Raw genomic sequence first — 24000 nt, forward strand, 5'->3', positions numbered from 1 at the left:
AACTCCGGGTTAACTCGTCAAATCAGGTTAACCCGTTTAAACCCGAAATTCGTGTCATGAAAATATGATAACTAAATCAAAAAAAAATTACCATTAACAAAAATAAACAAAAAAAATGGACGGGTTAACCTAGAATTAACTGGGTTAACCCGTGAAACTTGAGATATGTGTCATAAAAGTCTGATAATTAAATAGAAAGAAATTTAACATAAACAAACTAAAGTAAATGAAAAAAATTAATTAAAAAAATATGGGTTAACTTGTTAAATCCAGGATCAGTATCAGTTTGATAACTAAATATTAACAAATTAAATTTAAAAAAAATTATTAAAAGAAAAAAAAAAAAAAGAAGAACAAAATGAAAGGCATAAAAAACAAAACAAAAACAACTTAAAAAACCAAAAAACTGCTCAGTTTTGCTATAGTGAAAGGCTGAGCAGTTTTGGAATATTTCTAATATATGAAAGAGAAAGCAAAGTAATTTACACAGCAAGTTGGAGAAAATTGGAGGAAATTGACTAGTGGCAGACATTGTGGAGCCCTAGACTTGATGTCTCTATTGGATTCTCATAAATAAGAAAAAAGACAACCACTCACATTGACTTGGTGCATCTAGTGGAACCTTTTTTTTCTTTTTGGTGAAATCGAGAAAAGAGAGCCATCAGTGGGTATATTTAGTGTTGTAGTTTAACATTATATGTCAACGTCAATTGATTGTATGAAGAGAGCCAAAGTGTACAGTATTCACAGTCCCAAAATACACATAACACTGCTTAGTTCTCGCTACTGTGCTCATTTAAAATTAACTATTTATTGAAAAGTTGATTTAAAATTGAACAGAAATTTATATGTCAAACGTCATAAATTGAAACCAAATAAAGTTGATGACGATAGCACTCATTTTTTTTGGTTTTATATTAAAAAGTGTTATCGAATTGGCTTATATGTGACATTAAACTAAATATTTTTTTTTTAGCAATCTTAAATATGCATAATGAGAAATCCATGTGACTCGGTTAATAGTTGGCCTGACTTGAATAAATACCTAACTGCAATCTATTGATTATTTATTTTTTATACATAGAAAACAATGTTGTTTTATCCTTGGTCTGCTTTCTCATTAATTATTTAAGATTTGTGAAAGATATGATATAGGAAATAAGAAAATGGTTGCTATTATCAACAATCTCTTTGTTATAATATGTCTCAAAACATAGAATCTGCAGATAAAATCATGGAAAGGGCCAAAGTACTGTAGTATAAATAGGACCTCTATGGTTGCCCGAATGCACATATGACATAACAAACAACAATATTCTACGTAGTACTTCATAGAATTATCCAAGATATATGATGATGAAAAAAATGGGGGCTTGGATGTTGCTAGCATTTTTGACTTTGGTTGGCGACTGGTGTGGTCGTTGTTATGGGTGTTTGGAGGAAGAGGGAATTGGTCTCTTAGAGATCAAAGCTTTGATCGACCCAAACAGCATTTACATGGGAGATTGGGTGGAGTACAGTAGTAATTGTTGTGAGTGGTCTCGGATCGAGTGTGATAACACTACAGGGCGAGTGATCAGAGTTTGGGGGATTGGGTTCTCAACGCATCTTTGTTTCTGCCTTTTAAAGAACTGCAAAGTCTTGATTTGTCCGGTAATGGACTGGTTGGTTGCTCTGAGAATGAGGGTCGGTTCAATGCTTCTGTTCTTGTAATAATAAAATAAATTCATATCATTGTGTGAATCTTATACTGAAATTACGCTGATGAAGTGGCTAGCTGGTGTTTAATGTCAATTATCTTGCTTTGATGTGTTTCTCTTCCAGGCTTCGAAGTCCTGTCATCAGAACTGAGGAAACTGGAGGTACTTTACCTAATTGAGAACCGATTTAATAATGATAAAGGCATTTATTACGCACGCAAGAAATAACAGAATCGTTCCTCTCTGCTTCATTTTGTTAAGCCGAGCTTAGCAGATGATTATATTACAATACACAAAATGGATACTTCCACTCTATCCTTCTTGACCAAAAACGCAATCTTAATTAAGGCATAAAATCAGTACCTAGCTTCTGACAATTTTCTTTCAGGTTTTCTAATGCTATTCTCAGGGTTGAGGAAATTGGAGGAACTTTATCTAATTGACAATAAATTGAACGATAGCATTTTATCATCTCTCAATGGATTTTCAACTCTCAAATCTCTATATCTATCAGACTATGTTTACAGGATCAACTGGTCTCAATGGTAAAGTTGTAAATCATTCCTACCTCTGATAGCATTCCCTAGTGTGGTTTAATAATTAGATATGTATTAATTTAAGTTGTTTGGATAAAGCATTAAAAAGGCTTTATATAATTAATTCTTTAATCGTGTGAAATAATTTGAAAATGACATGTAAACACTATTAACTTTTTTTCAATTTTTAGATTTTTTAAAAAAATAAATGAAGGTGAATATTTAATTAATAAAATTTTAATATTATATTAAAAATTATTTTAATTTAAAAACTTAAGCTATGTCTTGTATATTAACTCTAACATTATAAATTATTTAATTATTGTAAATAATCATTATTGATTGTTCTCTCTATCACAGGTTTAAGGAATTTAGAAATCTTGAATCTGGATTCAAATGATTTCAAGGAAAGCATTTTGTTAGACTCATTGGGAGCGTTGCCATCCCTCAAGACCTTATATGCAAGTTATAATAATTTTAAACACTTTGGGAAAGGTCAGTGATAGTTTTGGTGCCTAAAGCAATACGATATTTATAATATATTGATGGATTTATTTTATCTGCTCCACAGGGTTGTGGAATTCGACAAATGAACAATTTTAAGAGTATTGAAATCCAAATAACAATTGTTCATTAGATATTTGTGTTATATCTATGTTTTATTAACCTAGAAGTTTACTCCTAATGTTACGTATAGAAAAAGGATAAAATCTAGAGTTTCTCAATCTCTAAAATTTCTCAGCCTTAAATTTATCTATATATAAATTGTTTTTCTAATAAGACCGGAAGAGATCAAAATTAGGATGATTAAAAATTACTTTTTGACAATTAGGATGATTAAAGGTATTGTTACAGCTGTTATTATGGTCACTGTTAGTGCAAATTAATTAGGGTAGCCAGCATATGCATGGACACGTGTTAGAAGTTGTTAAGAGTCGGGTAAAGTTAGTTAACAATATAATAAATCGTGTAATGCATGTGGGGAAGTATATATATAATCGTAGGAGGATTACGCACGCAAGAAATAACAGAATCATTCTCCTCTTAACAACTTAATTAAGGCATACAACTATCCCTTAACACCCTAACTCTCAAGGATACTGGTTAATCAGTGTTTAGTTTCTTAAAATCTTAATTAATAATATTGAAAGGAATGACTATTCTGTACCACCACTATTTTCATCATACCTTTTCTTCTTTCTTTTTAACAGGAACTTTTTTCAATTCGAGCACTCTTGAAGAATTGTATCTAGATGATACTTCTCTCCCATTAAACTTTCTCCAGAACATCGGAGCATTGCCTGCTCTTAAAGAATTGTCTGTTCGTTACTGTGACCTCAATGGCACCCTACCCGCTCAAGGTAAATTAACAACTCTCGATACGGCTCAAGATTTTCAACACTATATATTTTGACTATTTCCATATAAATTGTATAGGTTGGTGTGAATTGAAGGCTTATTCCTAACTTTACGCTACATTTAGCAAAGGATAAGATCTAGGGTTTCTCAATTTCTAAAATTTCTCGTTCCTAGAAAACTTTGAATTAAAAAATTTATGGATATCAATAATCTAAATAAACAATCTCTAATATATATATATATATATATATATATATATATATATATATATAAACAAACAAACAAAGTTGTGTAAATATAATCTAAAACCGACCTAGCTAGTGAAACAAATTCAACTAAAACTTTAAAACCTCACTAAGCAATTACATATTGATATATTCTACAGGCTGGTGTGAGCTGAAGAATCTTGAACCAATTATCTCTCTCAGGAAACAATCTAAAGGGCGTACTCTCTCCTTGTTTGAGAAATCTATCATTTCTAAACGTCTTGGATGTATCTGACAACCAATTAGAGGGAAATATTGCCTCTAGTCACCTTTCTCATCTTACGCAACTTAAATTCCTCTCAGTTTCAAATAACTACTTTCAAGTTCCCATTTCATTTGGTTCATTTATGAACCTCTCTAACCTCAAGCTCTTTGAATGCGATAACAATGAGCTAATAGTTGCACCCAGTTTTCAGCCTTCAGCTCCCAAGTTCCAGCTTCGTGTTTTTAGTGCTTCAAACTGTACTCCAAAACCACTCGAGGCTGGATTTCCAAACTTCCTCCATAGCCAACATGATTTGATGTTTGTTGATCTATCCCACAACAAATTCGTTGGAGAACCTTTCCCATCTTGGCTGTTTGAGAATAATAGAAAGTTAAATCGACTATATTTGAGAGACACCTCATTTATAGGTCCTTTGCAGCTGCCACAACGTCCAACACCCAACCTTCAGACAGTAGATATGTCTGGCAACAACATACATGGTCAAGTTCCAAGAAACATATGTTCGATTTTTCCACGTTTGAAGAACTTCATGATGGCCAACAACAGCCTCACTGGTTGTATTCCTCTTTGTTTTGGGAATATGAGCTCTCTCGAATACTTGGATCTTTCCAACAATCACATGTCTTGTGAACTGCTTGAGCATAATTTGCCAACAGTAGACTCCTCATTGTGGTTTTTGAAGCTGTCCAACAACAGCTTCAATGGGCGATTACCACCATCTGTGTTCAACATGACTTACCTACTTTACCTCCTTCTAGATGGAAACAAATTTGTAGGAGAAGTACCGGGTACTTTTTCTCTTGAATTATCACTTTTTTGGTGGGATATCAGTAACAATCTTTTGTCAGGCATGCTTCCAAGGGGAATAGGGAACTCTTCAAAAAACCAACTCAAGGGAATTGATTTGTCCAGAAATCATTTTGAAGGTACCATTCCAATAGAATATTTCAATTCTTCTGGGCTTGAATTTTTAGATCTTTCTGAAAACAATCTGTCTGGGTCATTACCGTTGGGCTTCAATGCATTAGATTTATGCTATGTCCACCTATACGGAAATAGATTGAGCGGTCCACTGCCATATGATTTTTATAATCTCTCTTCGTTGGTGACATTAGATCTCGGCGATAACAACTTAACTGGGCCCATTCCAAATTGGATTGATAGCCTTTCGGAATTGAGCATTTTTGTTCTCAAATCTAATCAATTTAATGGGAAACTTCCTCATCAGTTATGCTTGTTAAGGAAATTAAGCATATTGGATCTTTCAGAAAATAATTTTTCTGGTCTGTTACCCTCATGTTTGAGCAATTTAAATTTTACGGCATCAGACAAAAAAACTTCGGTTGAACATGGTTCGATGTCAAGAGATTATAGAGACCTGGAAGAATTATTTGCATCCATTGGTTTTTATCCTTATGAAAAAACTGTGTTGCCAGAGATCAATACACAAATAGCTGTGGAGCTTACAGAAAAGAAAAATTTCTACACTTACGAAGGCGATATCCTTCGTTACATGTTTGTTGTGGATCTTTCTTGTAACAGATTCACCGGAGAAATCCCGACAGAATGGGGAAACTTAAGTGGGATATATTCTCTAAATCTGTCACATAATAATCTCACTGGATTGATCCCTTCATCCTTCTTCAATCTAAAGCAGATAGAGAGCTTGGATCTTTCTCACAACAATTTGAATGGAAGAATTCCTGCACAACTCGTTGAACTGACCTTTCTAGCTATTTTCAACGTGTCGTACAATAATTTGTCAGGAAGAACACCGGAGATGAAAAATCAATTTGGTACCTTTGATGAAAGCAGTTATAAAGGGAATCCTCTTCTTTGTGGACCTCCATTGCAAAACAGTTGCGACAAAACAGAATCACCGTCAGCAAGAGTGCCTAACGATTTCAATGGAGATGGTGGCTTCATAGACATGTACAGTTTCTATGCCAGCTTTGGTGTGTGTTACATAATTGCGGTGTTGACAATTGCAGCAGTACTGTGCATAAATCCGCATTGGCGACGCAGGTGGTTTTACTTCATTGAAGAATGCATTGACACTTGCTACTGCTTTTTGGCTATAAACTTTCGCAAGTTGTCCAGATTCAGAAGGTGATTGGGTCTTATCATGAGCATGCGGGCTGCTTTCTGAAATTGTTTCAATCCTCCATGGGGAAGCAGTCGCATTACAAATCAAGGGTTGCTCACAACATGTTTAGCAATTTGCCTGTGAGAAGTGTTCTGTCGAAGTGTCTGGTTCTTGTTGCTTAGCCTTTCTGTTTTGACATGACTTGTGTTTGTCCTTGTGCTTGTATCCATATTTGTTTGTTTCTTTGTTATGTCTTAATTATGTGGCGTTTTGGTCTTAGATTTGGAGAATGAGCAACCAACCAGTATTTCTTGGCTTCTTGTGATTACTATATCCCTAATAATATGGAATTTATTCACTAGAAATAGTTTACAATATCGTATTTTCTCAATTAAAAAAATAATAATAGAACCAAAAGATCATAACAGCAAGGTGATATGTGGTTCTATAATAATTTTATTTGCTGAATGAACACAAGTCTAAACTTAAAACAAGGCAATGGCATAATCTGTCTTCTTTGCAATAATGTGCTTGATTGCTCGTATTTAGACCTCCTCTCCTGTCCTGTTTGCCTCATCCATGTAAAAAGCAAATAAACAAACATAAAGTTCGATACTTTTAATTGAATTGAATTGCCAATAAGTTCTTTGTCCATTTGAACAGAGGATTTAACTTTCATGTATACCCTTTTTAAGAATATAGTTAGCTTAATTTGTCATAATGAAAATGATCTTAACTTGAAGCTTCGGTAGCTAAACTCTAAGCAGTTCCGGCTTCCTTAATTTCTCTCTCCAGAGGTATCTTTTTCTAGTAGAACTCCAACCTTCTGACCTCCAAGATGGACTCAATTTGGAAGAATTTGTGTTAGCCCTACACATATTTTGTATGTTAGCTATCTTACAGTATGTTAGCTTTGTATAGTTGCAGTGGAGATTATAGTATCTTACAGTATGTTAGCTTTGATGAGTTGCAGTTGACAGGATTTACATTCTTTTATACGGTTTCTTTATCAAGAAAATTGAGGACTTTATATCTATTTAACGATCAATATAATGATAGCACTTCATCATGTTTGACTGAGCTTTCATCCCTGAAGATTTATATCTATGGAGCTTTCAACTTATCCATAAATTGTTTTTTTTTTTTTTTATAGTTTAACGTGGGTGTCCGGGCCAACTTGCGCGCACCTCAACTAAAGTGATTAAAGTGAGCTGGACCAAAATTAGAATGATTAAAAATTACGAGTGACGATGTATAGAACGGATACTTGCAATCTATCTTCTTCCTTAATCTATGCACTGTATATTTTTTTGATGTAAAATTTGAGAATTATATATATATATATATGTTGTAGGTTTTCAACTCCAACCGATGAGGCTGGGAAAGTTAGAGAACCTTAACCTGAGTGCCAATCAATTGAACAGTAGCATCTTATCAAATTCTGAGTGTGCTTTCATTGGATCTATCATTAAATAAGTTGACAGGATCAAGTATAATACACAGTTTCTATCTAATTGCTTCACTTGACATTCTCTTAATTATATGTTTTCTTTATCAAGAAAAATGAGGACTTTATATCTATGTAATGATAAATTTAATGATAGCATTTTATCTTGTTAGACTTAAAGACTTCATATCCATAAATTGTTTTTTTTTCAATAAGATCAAAATTAGAATGATTAAAAATTGTTTGTTAATCTTTGAAGGTTACACAACCTATTTTATAATTAACTATGTGTTCATGTATCATTCTTTTTATGTATAATTTGAGAACCATATATCAATTGAACAACAGCATTTGATCAATTCAAATTATCTTGCTTTGATGTGTTTCTCTTCCAGGCTTCGAAGTCCTATCATCAAAACTGAGGAAACTGGAGGTACTTGACCTAACTTCTAACCGATTTAATAATGATAAAAACATTTTATCATGTTTCAATGGGTTTTCCTCTTTCAAGTCTTTGGATCTATCAGACAATGGGGTGACAGGAAACAATAGTAAGTTACATTCTCTTGAGAAAATTGAGGACTTTATATCCATTTAGTAATCAACGATAGCATTTCATCATGTTTGACAGTGCTTTCATCTCTAAAGATTAATAAAAATTAGGATGATTAAAAATTACTTCTTGACAATTATTGTAAGAAACCGTGTAAGAATATAATGGTAGGAGGATTACGTAAGAGCCAGAGTCTCTCAATTCTCTGTTTTCCTTCTTCTCCTCCCCTGCTTCTCACCCTTCTGCTTCATTTTGTTAAGCCAAGCTTAACATATGATTATATTACAATACACAAAATGGATACTTCCAATCTATCCTTCTTGACAAAAACGCAATCTTAAGGAATAAAAGCCATCCCTTAATACCCTTTCTCTCAAGGATACTAATTTAAGTCAACGTAAATTAGTGTTTAGTTTCTTAAAATCTTAATTAATAATATTGAAAGGAATGGCTACTCTGTGCCACCACTATTTTCATCGTACCTTTTCTTTTTTCTCTTTCACAAGGACTTTCTTTAATTCGAGCACTCTTGAAAAATTCCATCTAGATCTTACTTCTCTCCCATTAAACTTTCTTCAGAACATCAGAACATTGCCTACTCTTAAAGTATTGTCTGTTGGCCAATGTGTCAAGGTAAATTAACAACTCTCCATCCACTCAAGATTCTTTCAACACTATATATTTTGACTATTTCGAGATAAATCATACAAGTTGGTGTGAATTGAAGAATTTTAAGCGGTTAGATCTCTCCGGAAATAATTTTGGAGGGTCACTCCCCAAATTGTTTGGGAAACTTGTCATCTCTACAACTATTAGATGTATATAACATCTAAAATCATAACTTAAAAGAATTGTCATAAATTGATGTGAACATAAATATTAAATATATATATATATATATATATATTTTTAATTTATCTATTATGCCGGTAATTTTTTAGTTGTCATGTACTTTATTTTTAATCCTAGTAAATTCATCACCATCATTTTTCATATGAAATTCATAGCAAAATACTTATTAATTCATCAAAACTCAATTCAATTCATATCCATTAGCATATATAATTACTCATACACATATTAATTCAACAAACCCATACATTATTATAAACCCCAACATTTTCAATAACTAATTATAAAAAAATAAAAACTAAAATTAGATAATGAAACACATAGAAAAGATGAAGAAAACTTCCCTAAAGTATAAATCATAAGAAGTTATTTGTTTTAACTAATTAATAGATTTGGATTCGAAGAAAAATTTTGTAGAAAAGAAATAGGCAAAATTTTGTAGAAAAGAAATAGGCAGGGGCAATAGTGGAAAAAAGAAGAAGAAAAGAGCTTAGATCAATTAATAGCTAACAAAGACAATTAACCATGTAAAACTATTATATTAATATTTTAATATAAAAAATACTTTGAAAAAAAAAAAGATTAAGGAGACAATTGCCCCCGGTTGCCCCATTGTGCCTCTGCTACTGAAGACATGTAACTATTCTTTATATTTTATTTTGGATTTCTCATAATGTGGGTTTAATATATTATAGAGCATAATATTTTTTATTTAAAAATATATTAATTTAATATTTTTTCTAGTAAAATAAATAAATTACCATATTTCTAAATATTCACGTAACTTATCTCTAAGTGCCCGAGGGGGATAAGAATAGGCATAAACAAAACGACACAAGAATGACTTGTTAATATAATATTTCCTTCCTTGGTTTTCAAGCTATGCAAATTAATGTCACTTTCTTGGGCTGAAAGATTGACCAAACCAAGCTATGGACACATCGTATAGGAAATAATATAGAACCAATAGGTAGAGGAGCATGTCAAGATATTCTTCGCCAAGCATACTTTTCATCTTCAAAATAATCAGATATGATAAATTCCAACCTCAACTCAGATAAAAAAGCCCGCTCCATAATCCTTCATTACACTGAAACAATCACCTTATTCACGAGTAAATAATGCATTCAACAAAAAGCATACTAGAATGTTTGATATAGGTATTTTTTTAAAAAATCATTATATATTTGTAGTAATTTGAATAAAACTAAATTATACATGTATTTTTTACAACTCATGTATAATAAATTAAAATAAATATTAAATTTTTATTATATTAATTATGGCCTCCCCTAACAAATAATCCTAGCTCCGCCCCTGGTCACAAGTAAATTAACGATCAAACAGCAGGAAAATATAGAAAAAAGAAGGTTCTAACCAAGGATATCAGAAATGCCTGCAATAAGCTAGGTGGTTCTCTACTGACATGGTGATTATTCAGTACATATTCCCGAAACTGTTCCACCATGACTTTGACATTTTCCTGAAGGGATAGTGAAACATGTCAACATAACGACATCATAAAAGAAATACTGCTGCATAATCTTGAGATCAATTATGAAAATAATGATGTTTCCTGATACATGACCCAGCAACTTCCAGCAAATTCACAAGTCCAGAGTAAACATGTTAATAAAGTAAAAGAACCCATCAAAGCAGTAAGCATATCATTTCCCTCACTTTTAATAGAGTGAAGATAGAATTTGGTTAATTGAGTCCTGGCAATGTAAGCCAACTAAGACCAGAGAGAGTTTTCTTCTATTTTTTAAGTTTTCCCTTTTCCTTCTATATTGTTACTCAGTGACCCATGAGATTTGCCTCTCACAACCCAGAGAAACACTAGAGGAGATGGAAAAAATAGCAGATCATCAACAGTAGGGATCATTGCAAGGTTGATGGCTTGAATGCACAAAAAGTAGGGTATTTACCAGATCTTTTCTTCTTTATTTCTATGCTTAAAATCAATTCTGAAACCAATTCAAAGTACTAAGAGTAGCAGTAGATAGGCAGACCCAATACACCACATCAAAGAACCTACTGCAGCATTCATGAACAAGTGCTAGAGAAATTAACTTCTTCCGAGGGATGAGATGCATACTGGGAGTTGCAAATTTTCACAAAGTTTTGCTATCTCAGGCTTCAAAAAAGATGGAGACTCTTCTCAGAATCATCATGCAAGTTCCTTCCTCCATCATACCCAACCATGTCGGCTTTCAGTACTTGTGATAATTTACTAGTCAAATGTGAGAAGTTAGAAACGTGATTCGCATCAGTTGTGTTAAGAAGGCCACTTGAACTTGGCATGACTTGAGACATCTTATGCACTGGAGCTCCAGAAGTTCCTGCAGAAAAAGAGACATTTTATGAAGATTGATTAAAAAAATCAAGGAAATCCCACAATGTTTGCCACCTAATACTCTGAGAAGAGTATACCATCTGTGCTTACAGGATAAGGAACAAAACCAGAGGTCCAGAACAATTAATCAACAGTGAAACTAGCCAGTTACCTATTAAAGCAGCTTTCAGAGAAGGCGAATCAGTGTTATTGTTGGACACTTTATTGCGCTTCTTTAACCTTTGCCTTTCGGAACATGAATCCACAGAATCAGTCCTGCCGCGCTCATATGGAGCTGCATCACCATCTTCATTTGAAACCATTTCCGTAGCATCAAAATTCAAGTCGTCAATACTTCTTTTTTGTTTAGAAGACATCACTTTGCAACCACTCCTCACCTCAGTATCAACCCCAGGTGTCCTATTTACTATCAGATCTTGGCTACCTTCCAGTTTAGCGTTCTTTTGTTCCTGTTTGAACAGTTCCCTGTAAGCACGAGCATCCATTCTCTTAATTCCAACCAGGACAGTTTTGATAACAGGTTTGTCACTGTTTCCAACTTCTTCAGTTTCAAGTTGTTTCACACTCTTCTTTTTCTTGTGCTTTTCCTTCATATTTAAAGAGCCCGAGCTTTTACCACACTTCCTGGCCGTTTCTCCTAGCTTCTTTGCTCTGCTCCTCATTTCCTCTGCATTCTCCTTAAGCTGAGAGGCAGTGAAGTTCGCCATGCTTCCTAAGCAAATATAAACAACTGAAATTGGTTTCTTTGAGTCAAGTCACTTCAACTGAATTTGCCATGTTGAGCAATTGAGGCTTCTTTTCCTCTTCCTGCTTCATCTTCATTGTCTCTATTGCATAGCGAAACCAGGCCCACGTTAATTCACACCCTCTTTAATTGACCCAACAAGACAATGTCCTAACCATACAGGTTCCTCTTCTACAGATTCATGGATCACTTTATGCAAAGCAGAGGAATGATTTTCTGGAAAAAGAGTGTCTTCGGAACTTACAGTAGATTTCGTTGGAACTCTTCTCTCAGGACGTAGCATAGCTTCTTGAATCTCTGTTTCTAATCGGAACAAGGGAGCAACGAGAAGCTATGAGTGATAGCAGAATTGTTTTAAAAATTTAATGACCAAAAGGAAGAAAATCATAAAAATCTGCCTTGTGTTTTAAAAAACACCTCCCTCTGTTTTCCTCAACATGTCAGGTCATATTTTTGGTTGCAAATCTTGTATCCCTAGCGATCCCTCCTCTTTTATAATTCCTGTGTGCTATTGTTTTAGATCTGCGGTATAAACTGACCCCAACAGAGGATACACTCTATACCCAATCTATGTAGTATGATGAAAATACATGATATTTCTTCTTACATACCAAAAAAATATTTATTTTCAGTACACTACTCACCTACTATTTCCTTAGTTTTCTTCTTGGGCATAATCACCAAGCCTGTATTCATGTACAATCTAGAACAAAATGGAATTACATAGCAGGACTTTGGTTTCTTAGATCAATTTTCTTCAGAGTTCACAGCTATGACAATAAGCTACCAAAGACAAACATGTTCTTGAAAAATTTGGTAAACAAACTTAAATTATCTGCAACATTTACAGACTCTGATGACTGATCGCTGAGACTTCATTTTTTTTTTCCTGTTTGTTGAGCAAGTCCAAGCAAGCACTAGGATAACTTGTGAAAAATATTAATCTACAATTTACACTTACTGATAACATGCATGTAGATATCTTATTGGTTGGGTTTTACAATTTACACTTTCTAATTTATAAAACCAGGAGTAAATCACATATATCAGAGGTTTAGGTAGCTTCCTGCCCATGTGAAAACACAAGAACGACAGGTTCAATTTGACCACATGTTATCCTATTGAAATATGACATGGGTTGTTGGACACATGCCAAGCACATTATCACATGAACAATGAATCAGCAGAAGGAATTTTTAGTTAGATATTAGTCTTAAGATTTAAAATTTTTTAAAAAAAATCATCATTTTTTAAATACCATATCAGCCCCCTAACTTATAAAAATGACAAATGATACCACTGGCTATCCCATGCTATAGCTGGCTATATTTGAGGCCTTAATTTGCCTAGGGCCATATGGTCCACATGATAATTTTCTTAAACGAAAAAAATGTTATCTTTCATGCCCAATGAATCAGTAGAAGGAATTGTTAATTAAGCGTGGAACCCTGTAGCAAACATCTGAGATAGAAACTACATCAAGGGTTTTTGTTTTTCCGTTCTTCAAATTTTTGGCGAGAGAAAAGAGATCAGGATTGGTGATTCTGGAGCAAGAAGCCACTGCCATGATCGCAGTGCAGGTGGTGCTCGAGAAACTGGCTTCCTTTGTAGCAGAAGAAACACGGATAATTGTAAGCAACGGATTTTCCGTTTCTGCAAAATCAGCAACGAATTAATCTATTGCTAAAAAATCAGCAACGACAAATCTGCATTCGATTTTTTGCCGTTGCTGATTCAATTGCTAAATAATTTTAACAATGGATTTTAGTATTATTTGTAACGGAGTAGTCCGTTGCTAATTACTATATTTTTTTATTAGTGCCTCGTAAAGAAAGTCTATGACAGCCACCCCATCAGAAGAAGCTTTGATACCCATTCTTGGGTTACAGTTTCCAAATCGTTTGCATCCACGGAGCTCCTACGAGTTGCTCTGCAGGGGTTTCTGGTGACAGCTAACGAACCTGTTCCGGATAATTTGTAATCAATGACTGACTTGCAATTAATTGATGCTCTAAGAAATTATCTATGGAGAAGGAGGTATGTCATTGTTTTGGATGATATATGGAATGTAAACGCTTGGAAACAATAAAGTATGCATTTCCAGATTGTAACTGTGGTAGTAGAATTATCTTCACTACACGTTTAAGTAACTTGGCTGAATCTATAGAGAACACTAGTCATGTTTATGAACTCCAAGCTTTACCAGAAAATGAAGCTTGGACCCTCTTTTGTATGAAAGCCTTCAGAGGGGAACATAAGGCTGTATCAAACAATAATTGATAAATATTAATTTAAATTAATAAATAAACTAAATTAAATCTAACAATTTGTTCATACACCATGAGCATAGAATCTTTGCCCAAAGATAATGGTAATTAGACCATTAGTCTTGGGGTTGGTTACAATTTAACCATTATAGTTATTCCTAAAATATTTTATATTTAGCTTTGCCTTACCTCCTGTACATAACGTTAAATATTCTCTAACTCTTTTAACAAATGCATGTGGGGAAAGAAACCTTCACCACCTAAACCCTCCGGTGGCTCGGATGTTAAAAAATCCCATTATCCCATAAAATCATAATATATGTCAAACAATAATTAATAAATATTAATTTAAATTAATGTATGAACTAAATTAAATCTAACAATTTGTTCATATATACACCATGAGCATAGAATCTTTTTGCCCAAAGATAATGGTAATTAGACCATTAGTCTTGGGGTTGGTTACAGTTTAGTCCTTATAGTTAATTATTCCTAAAATATTTTTATATTAGCTTTGCTTTACCTCCTGTACATAACGTTAAATATTCTCTAACTCTTTTAACAACTAACAAGTGCATGTGGGGAATGAAACCTTCACCACCTAAACCCTCCGGTGGCTCGGATGTTAAAAAATCCCATTATCTATTTTGTAGGTCACATTTCCCTATCCATTACCAACCATCCACTAATCACTGCTACAATTCATTATAAATTAGCGATATGAATGTCCATATGGAGTCGCCGACGGAATCTCCTTATAATACCAATTGAGTGTAAGGGAGAATCTGGCAGAGAGAGTTTTAGTGTCTCTATTGTAAAATTTAGAATCAGAATCAACTTAATGTTGATCAAATTATTCTTGGAGGCTAATTTAACAATTTAAGTTTTTGAAATCAATTTGTGAATATTTGTTCATCGGAGTAGCTTATGATAACATATCAGAAATTATCTTAATTTAAAAAACAAAGTTATTAGATGAGATTTTAAGAATTATTGTATATATTATTATACTATTACGATTGAATTTGATAATTAATTAAGCTTCGGTTGCATTCAAAAGATTTAAATTTTTGTGATGAGCGGATGAACTAGGGAATGGACTAAATAAATTAAACAATTTACTCAAGGATAATGACGTCAAATTTTTATTCAGATACTAATGACACTTTAACCAATAGGTTACGGGCTTGGATGCAGTTTAGTCTACTATTATTATTCCTAAAATACTTTATATTACCTTTGCCATAACACATGCGATAACGTCATATATTCTCCTTTTCTTCAACTCATTAATCAAAAGGGAAAGAAAAAAAAATAAATTCATCACCTAAAACACTCTGGTGGCTCAGTTATTAGAAAAATCTATTACGTACTCTGTAGGTCTTGTGTTTAGCTGTGGCTTCATTCTTGGTGATATGAATCTCCACATGAAGCCACCAACGTAATCTCTTTTTATAGCACCGACTGGATGCAGGGGAAAATATAGCAGTGAAATCTAGTGTCTCGAACGTGAAATTTAGAATCCAACTTACTGTTTATCAAATCATTCTTGAAGTTTAATCTAGCCATTCAAGTTTTTTGAAATGAGATTTGTTAGCTAGTTGTAAAATATTTTTCAACCTGACTCTTCGTGTAACTTGAGTTTTAAAATTAACCTAAATGAGAGTTATTTAAATGTAACTTAATTGACTTGACATGTTTAAATATTTAGTTTGTTTTAAAAAAAAAAATCAAGATGATATTTTGTAATATTAAAACAATGATATATATTGAATTAACTTAAATTTCATGATTTAATTCATCAAACTCGCGACTTATATCATAGACTTCATTAAATTTAATAACGTTGTTTTTTTAACTATTTTTATATGATAATAAAAATACAATCATGAAATGAGTATAAATTAAATTTAGAAATATTTATTTGATATTGTATAATCTTATAAAAGATAAAGTAAAAATAATTATAAAAACTAATTTAAAATTAAAAAATATTTAGGATGAAACTAAAAAATACAAAAGGAGGAGGAGTAACCGCTCGTCTAAAGTTCATTTCTCCCGGTTCTTAAAGTTTCTAGTTGAAGTTAATTAACCATGCCAACCCCAATAAAGTTCTTTTAATAATTTAATTTTAAATCGACAGAGACCTTGTTAATTAAATAATAGTATTGATTTGTGAATTAAAAAATTCCACCAACTAAAACACTCTGGCGGCTCATATATTAAAAAAATTCCATTACGTACTTCATCGTTCACATGCACAATTCGTTACCATCACTAATCATTGATACAATTAATTATAATTTTTTTATTTATTTATTTGAGTTGTTTGGACCAACTTGCGTGTATCTTGATTAATTTTCACGGATCATGAAATTAACGATCAAATATACCTCTAGTAACCATCAAAATATTAACAATCATAGAAAAAACAAATCATTTAATCTCAAGCTTTTATTACTGTAATAATACTAAATGATTATAAATAATATTTTTTCTTACCATTGATTTATAAATTACAAGATATAAGTAATACTTTTTTCTTAGCTGAGGCTTTAATCTTAGTGATATGAATGTCATATGGAATCACCAACGTAATCTCTTTATATTACCAACTGAATCCAACATAATGTTATATCATTTTTTGGAGTTTCATTTAATAAATTAAGTTCTTAGAAATAAATTTGGGACGGTTTGTCAATTAGAGTCTATCTTAACATGTTAAAAACTATCTTAATTTAAAAAAAAATTGAATTATTAAATGAGATATTGGTAATAGTTTTTGTCAAAGAACTATCTCAACCCAAAAGCTGAAGCTTTTAAGTGAGGTTCCAGGATATGATTTTTATTATTCTCTAACACACTCCCTCAAGTGAAAGCCATTTGGGCTTGAAACTTGCACAGGTCTATATCACCTTGTGCTTAATTTTATCAAATAAATGGGGATGGTGAGATTCGAACTCGTGACCACTAGATCATCAAGACTCTGATATCATGTCAAAGAACAATCTCAACCCAAAAGCTTGAACTTTTAGGGGAGGTTTCAGGATATAATTTATATTATTCTCTAACAGTTTTAGATGTTATTCCAACTAAATTTGATAATTAAGTGGCTTTGAATTCTATCTGATTAAATTATTGGATGAGATTTCTATCATGATTTTATATGATATGAAAAAAATCAACTCATCTAAAATTTAATTTATCAAACAATGCCTAATGAAAAATATTTTTGAAATTAAAACTTGTATATTGTGCTGATATTTTTTAAATTTATTTAAAATATGATGTAGAAAAATCATTTCACCTAAAAAAAACATAAATTGTGGAACAAATTCCAACTTTATTATATTAATTCACTAACAGCCCAAAACTTAGTGGTCAGGAATCTATTAGACTAGCTAGAAAATTTTATGCGAGCATATTAAATAAAATTTCTCAATAATCAAAGGAGTTAACCTAACTAGCTAGTTACTTGAAGATTAAAGAAAGAAACAATGAGAGCAAAGGAAAGAGTACTATATATATGACATCGAGTCAAGGAGCTAAATATAAACAAATCGAAAAGAGTGAGAGTGAGAGTGAGAGAGGCTGCGTACAGCATCTCAGTATTGCTTCTAGGAAAGTGGCTCTGCTGCTGCTTGAAGCAAACAATTGCCCTTCTCCAGTACAGGCCAAGGTGCGTGCTCTGGTTTGCTTAATTTGCTCATTAATTAGTTTTGTTTTCTCTCCATCCATGTTTCTTCCTTCCATAATATTTTGATACACTATGAAAATCATCCCTCTGAAACTCTAGTTCTAATTTCTTTTGGCTCTTAATTAGTAAGTTAGCAAGTGCAAACACTTGAAACGAGTTAATTTTCACCTTTCCTCTGCTTTGAAAGGAATATTGTTGTTAAAAATCACCATGAGAAACCTGAGGATAGTTGCTACTTTTTTTTACTGCGTACTAGGACGTTAATTAGAAGTAAAAGTATACAGTACTATCTATGAATCTATAAATCTTGATGTGGATAACATGTCTTTTATGATCAGATTGAAGAGATAATCTTTGTCTCGTTGAGCTATATCTGACCTGAAAATAAAAGATGATCGTTAAAAGGAGCACAAGTAGATGTAAGCTTGTTAGATGAAGAGCCATGGATATATTATAATTTTCGTACTAATTAATTAGTTTTTAGAACTAGACTCGCTATTTGATTTCATTTTATTTATAGGGAGTAATTTATAATTTATTCATTTGGAGAACAGGACTAGAAATCAGATTCTTGAGAAGCAAATATTAATGGCAAATGTTACTATATATTGTCTTTGATTACGGAAGCAAAAACTTGAAACGCATAACTTTTTTTTAATATATTAATTTTTTACATAATTCTTTAATTAAGAAAATAAGTTACTTTTCCCTGTCGTATAATCTTAATTTTTGAGAAATTGTTTTTATTGGTAAATAATGATTCGTTTATCTATCATCTTGGCAGCAAATTGCAATAGATGGGAGAAATTCGTTCACCATATTTTTCACTTGGCCAATATAACTATGGAGATAATTCTGATATTCATTCACCGTACTTTTCATATGGCGGAGGGGACTATCATGGAGATAATGCCGAAATTCATCCACCTTATTCTTCAGCCGGAGACTATCATGGAGATAATGCCGAAATCCATCAAACATATTCTTCAGCCGGAGACTATGCCGCCGAAATTCATCCACCATATTCTTCAGCCGGAGACTACTTTGGAGATAATGCTGAAATTCATTCACCATATTCTTCAGCCGGAGACTACCTTGCAGATAATACTGAAATTCATTCTGAAGCATTGTTTCATCAACATATTTCTGGAAATTCATACAAAGCACAACAATTTGCTGAGCATGGAAAAGTAACCCGTCATGTTAGAGCAGCTTTGAATTATGAACAAGAGAGTGATGTGTGCATCTACAGAGTTGGCAAGGCACTTCGCAAATCAAATAAAGCCATGTACAGTCCTCGACAAATTTCTATAGGCCCTATTCACAACGGCAACAGAAATCTGCGTTTCATGGAAAGGAAAAAGTATGTATACTATGAACAGTTCTGGAAAGGCAGGGTGTCAAATGAAAGGGAACGGGAAGGGGCTGAGGACAAGTTTTGGGATGCCCTGGAAAAAGATAAAGATAAGATCCGCCAATGTTATGAAGATGGTTCCCATGAAATTGAAAAATCTGAAGACTTTCTGGGTCTGATTCTGTACGATGCTATATTCATCTTCGAGCTATTCCTCAAGTACAATGAAGATAAAGATGGAGAGGTGTTTAAAAAAGATTCTATATTGAAAGAACCAGGGTTGAGGTTGGCGATTCGACGGGACTTGATTTTGCTTGAAAATCAGCTTCCATTCTTTATTCTTGAGAAATTATATGACCTTCTTCCAGAAAACACTAAAGGAAAAGACACGGAATTTAAAACTCTTGCTTGTTCCTATTTTAAACGCCACCTTCCAAGTAACCTCCCTCCTGCAGAAACAACGCCAAAGCATTTCACTGATTTGGTAAGATCTTTACTATCCTTCACTCGAAATGGCAAGTCTGTAGAACAAATCAAAAGCTTTCACAGTGCAACCAGGCTCCGCCAAGCAGGAGTTAAGTTTAAGATTCCACGAGAACGTGACTGCTTACTTGATGTAGATTTCAGTAGATTGAGAACAGAGTTTTACATACCAAAGCTTGAGATAGACGGCAACACTGAACGTCTCTTCAGAAACCTTATGGCCTTGGAGAAGCGTCTTTATCCAGGACAAGAGTACATCTGCCATTACATCAACCTATTGAGTATTCTTGTTGTCAAACCTAAAGATGCGAAACTCCTAATGGAAAATAAAATTGTAATTCACAATGACAAAGATGCAGTGAGGGACCTGATTTACAGTCTTTCATCAGTCCACACGATTGATAGCCATTCCTGTTATCACGACATCTTTTCGGCGGTGGATGATTATTATAAAAGCTCCTGGGCCACAAACCCCGCATACTTTATAGAGGAATTTTTCGGGAATTTTTGGAAAGGTGTTGCAACGGTTAGTGCAGCTGGCCTCCTCATCCTCACTTCGGTACAAACAATTTGTGCGATCCTTGGCCTGCGCTAGCACTCCAAGTGGATCAAGTCAATCCAGAGCCTGTGTAGTTTTATTGCTCCTGTTTGTTGGCTTTTGTTGTGTTGTGCTGTGGATTTCATGTTTCCTGTGCAGTCAATAAACACACACACATGCAGGCAGCTTTAGTTCGTTTGGTGTTGCTGACTTGGCGGCATGGCCGCCAGCATTTGTGTCCTGTCTCAATGTTGTATAAATGTACAAACAGTATTAAGTTGGGCATATTCTCTTTGATGTATTAATTTTAAAAAATTCTTATCACATGTAACTATTCTGTATATTTTATTTTGAATTCCTCATGGTGTGCGCTTAATATTGTAGAGCATGGTATTTTTTACTTAAAATTCAAGTAAAATACATGAACTACCGTATTTCTAAACACTCACGTAATTAACTTAATTATCTCCGAGTGTGCGAGGGGGGTAAGAATAGGCATCAACAAAAAGACACAAGTATGACTTGTTAATATAAGATTTCCTTCCATGGTTTTCAAGCTATGCAGATTAATATCACTTTCTTGGGCTGAAAGGCTGACCAATCCAAACTACGGACATATAAGGGTGTGTTTGGTATGCAGTTACTGTTGTGGTGGTCACCTATTTGTTTAATTTCATTTTCAACAACAGTTTTAACTAAACACTTATTTTTCCAACCCATCCTCCCAGGTTGTGGTTGAGGTTGAGGTTGGATTGGAAAAATAGTTGTTTAGTTAAAATTGTGGTTGAAAATGAGATTAAATAAATAATAATTTAAATGTATTTGGTTAAGAATACTTTTGAAATTAAGATTATAAAATAATTTTAAAAATATATATATCATATATTGATGGTTTTTAATTTAAGTATTATAGATTTAACTATTTGTTATTACATCATGAAATAAATAATACTTTATATAAAATATTTTTATTATTCCATGAAACCATCTACAATTTCATTACGTACGAAATACATCCGACAAGAACCAGTTTTCATAATTTTTTGAGCGTGTAATAAAATTAGATAAAATATGTCGCACCCGACATCGCGGCGGCCTTAAAATTTAATTCTCGAATTATGGAAAAAGAACAGATATCTGGCGTCTTGTTCTTTTAGGAAAAAATATCTTGTTTAAGGAGTCGCCACCTAGTAGTATGGTCACTAGGAACCCTAACTGGTCAACAGAGATTCTATGGTTCGGGACTGGTTACGTAAAAGGAAAGATATTATCACCCCTTAAACGTCCTGCCCAAGGCAGGCTGCATTGCTAGTTTTCGTCTTAAATTGCTAAATGTTTATTAGTTTATGCTATGATAATTTGCTTATAATATTCCTGACTCTGGCGGCAGTGAATATTCAACTATGGATACTTCCAACTCTGGCGTTAGTAAATATCACGTAGCTATCAAATAAATTAGATCAATATTTTTTATTCCCGATTCGGCGCCAGTGAATAAATAAATAAAAATAAATTTATTTTTATGCATGCACATATTTTTTATTTTTCTAGCTAAATAAAACAAATACAACAAATAAAAATAATATAAATTTAAATCAATATTTTTATTCCTGACTCTGGCGTAAGTGAATAAACCAATAAATTTACATTATTTTTATTTGTGCATACACATTTTTTTATTTTTTATTTTTTTTACCTTTTTTTATTTTTCTGTTTTTTAGATGGAAGTAAAAAAAAAACATTGCATGACAATGTTTGCATTTAATAGTAATAGTCCACAGATTTGAGCATATCTATAAAAAATACAAAACACAAAGAACAACAAAAAAAATAAAAACAAGTGCGAGGGGCTCAAAAAATAAATCAACAAAGGCCCCAAATATTTTTGGAATTTTTTGCTATTGAAAAATATATGCAACAGTAACCAATTAATTATTTTAGCAAGGAAGGAAGGAAACTTACCTAGGCATGTGGCTGCTGGAGGCGAAGTAGAGTGAGAATAAATCAATGAAGGCCCCAAATATTTTTGGAATTTTCTGCTATTGAAAAACATATGCAACAGTAACCAATTAATTATTTTTACAAGGAAGGAAGGAAGGAAACTTACCTAGGCATGCGGCTGCTGGAGGCGAAGTCGAGTGAGACTGGGCTAAAAAAAAAAGTTAAAGGGGGTGGCTGCTAGTATAGGGTTCGCCGCCCTCTTTCTTTTTTTAGATGTCTCCTTTTTTAGGGTTTCTGGTAATGGCCTCCTCTGGGATCTCTTCTTTTAGGGTTTTTTTTCCTCCCCTTCCCTCCTCCGGTGCACATAGACTGGGATCAGTATTTATAGTGCAAGAGTCTCATCACTTGTAAGAATTAAAGTCTCAATCAAACTCATTCTCTTTTTTGAAATTCAAATTAGAATCAAATTCGAAATCAGATAACTTTCATTATCTTGAAGGTAAGGATTATCTTGAAAATAAGGATTATTTCGAAAGTAAGGATTATCTCAAAGATAAGGATAGAATGGCAAAAACACATTATAGTCCTTAATTTTCACGCAAGTTGACAAATCACACTTTTCATCGAAATAAGTCTCTGATCTTTTAATTTTACATTTTAACCCTGTAAAAATTAAATTAAAAGCCAATGGGCCAAAATTAGGTTATGACAGTTGCCCCCTCTTTATAATATTTATTATCCAACGATATTACAAAATTTCATTTTCTTTTAGCTTTGTGTAGTAAATCTATAAAGAAAAGTAGATGCAGAAAGAACTTTTGCTTCTTTTTTAGAGTCTTGAAAACTTCGAAAACCAGAGATTGACATATGACTTTTATAAAGAAAACAAGTCATTTGAAAGACAACCTTTTTTTTTTTTTTTTTTGTGATGGTATATTGTAAATGGGTTACCGGCCCAGATGGTCACATTGTAATGGGTTACCTGCCCAGTATAGGATGGTATATTGTAATGGGTTACCGGCCCAGATGGTCACATTGTAATGGGTTACCTGCCCAGTATAGGATGGTATATTGTAATGGGTTACCGACCCAAATGGTCACATTGTAATGGGTTACCTGCCCAGTATAGGATGGTATATTGTAATGGGTTACCGACCCAGTTGGTATATTGTAATGGGTTACCAGCCCAGGTGGTATATTGTAATGGGTTACCAGCCCAGGTGGTCACATTGTAATGGGTTACCTGCCCAGTTGGTATATTGTAATGGGTTACCAGCCCAGATGGTCACATTGTAATGGGTTACCTGCCCAGATGGTCACATTGTAATGTGTTACCTGCCCAGTTGGTATATTGTAATGGGTTACCAGCCCAGATGGTCACATTGTAATGGGTTACCTGCCCAGTATAGGATGGTATATTGTAATGGGTTACCGGCCCAGTTGGTCACATTGTAATGGGTTACCAGCCCAGTGGAAAAATACAAGGATTTTTTTTTAATAAGACGAGGTCTCGAAGGCGCGCTCGAATGGAGATAAGACGAGGGCTCGAAGGCGCGCTCGAATGGAGGTAGGATAGAACATACACTACCTTTGA

General features: G+C 33.3%; 2 protein-coding genes and 1 pseudogene across 2 annotated transcripts; 2 read left to right on the plus strand and 1 right to left on the minus strand.

Moving 5' to 3' along the window:
- Positions 1–1121: 1121 nt before the first annotated feature.
- LOC118028123 (cuscuta receptor 1-like) lies at positions 1122–6489 on the plus strand (annotated as a pseudogene).
- A 3827-nt stretch (positions 6490–10316) lies between these two features.
- LOC118028203 (uncharacterized) lies at positions 10317–12157 on the minus strand. Its single transcript, XM_035031742.2, has 2 exons — positions 11533–12157; positions 10317–11367 (listed from the first exon to the last, which is right to left on the minus strand). Exons 1-2 carry the CDS (start codon positions 12086–12088, stop codon positions 11165–11167), a joined length of 759 nt encoding a protein of 252 aa, XP_034887633.1. The 5' UTR covers positions 12089–12157; the 3' UTR covers positions 10317–11164.
- A 5807-nt stretch (positions 12158–17964) lies between these two features.
- Positions 17965–20743, plus strand: LOC118028233 (UPF0481 protein At3g47200-like). The gene is made up of 2 exons (XM_035031768.2): positions 17965–18072; positions 18875–20743. Exon 2 carries the CDS (start codon positions 18888–18890, stop codon positions 20520–20522), a length of 1635 nt encoding a protein of 544 aa, XP_034887659.1. The 5' UTR covers positions 17965–18072; positions 18875–18887; the 3' UTR covers positions 20523–20743.
- Positions 20744–24000: the final 3257 nt, after the last annotated feature.

Source organism: Populus alba, chromosome 5, assembly GCF_005239225.2.
Source record: "Populus alba chromosome 5, ASM523922v2, whole genome shotgun sequence".
In the NCBI taxonomy this organism is placed as follows: Eukaryota; Viridiplantae; Streptophyta; class Magnoliopsida; order Malpighiales; family Salicaceae; genus Populus; species Populus alba.

What these genes read in the sequence shown, in the direction of transcription:
- LOC118028233 (XM_035031768.2), top strand. Translation starts at nt 18,888, where the DNA reads ATGGGAGAAATTCGTTCACCATATTTTTCACTTGGCCAATATAACTAT.
- LOC118028203 (XM_035031742.2), bottom strand. Translation starts at nt 12,088, where the DNA reads ATGGCGAACTTCACTGCCTCTCAGCTTAAGGAGAATGCAGAGGAAATG. An exon ending in TCTGAAAGCTGCTTTAATAG is followed by an intron (nt 11,368 to 11,532) that starts GTAACTGGCTAG and finishes CTTTTTCTGCAG; the next exon opens with GAACTTCTGGAGCTCCAGTG.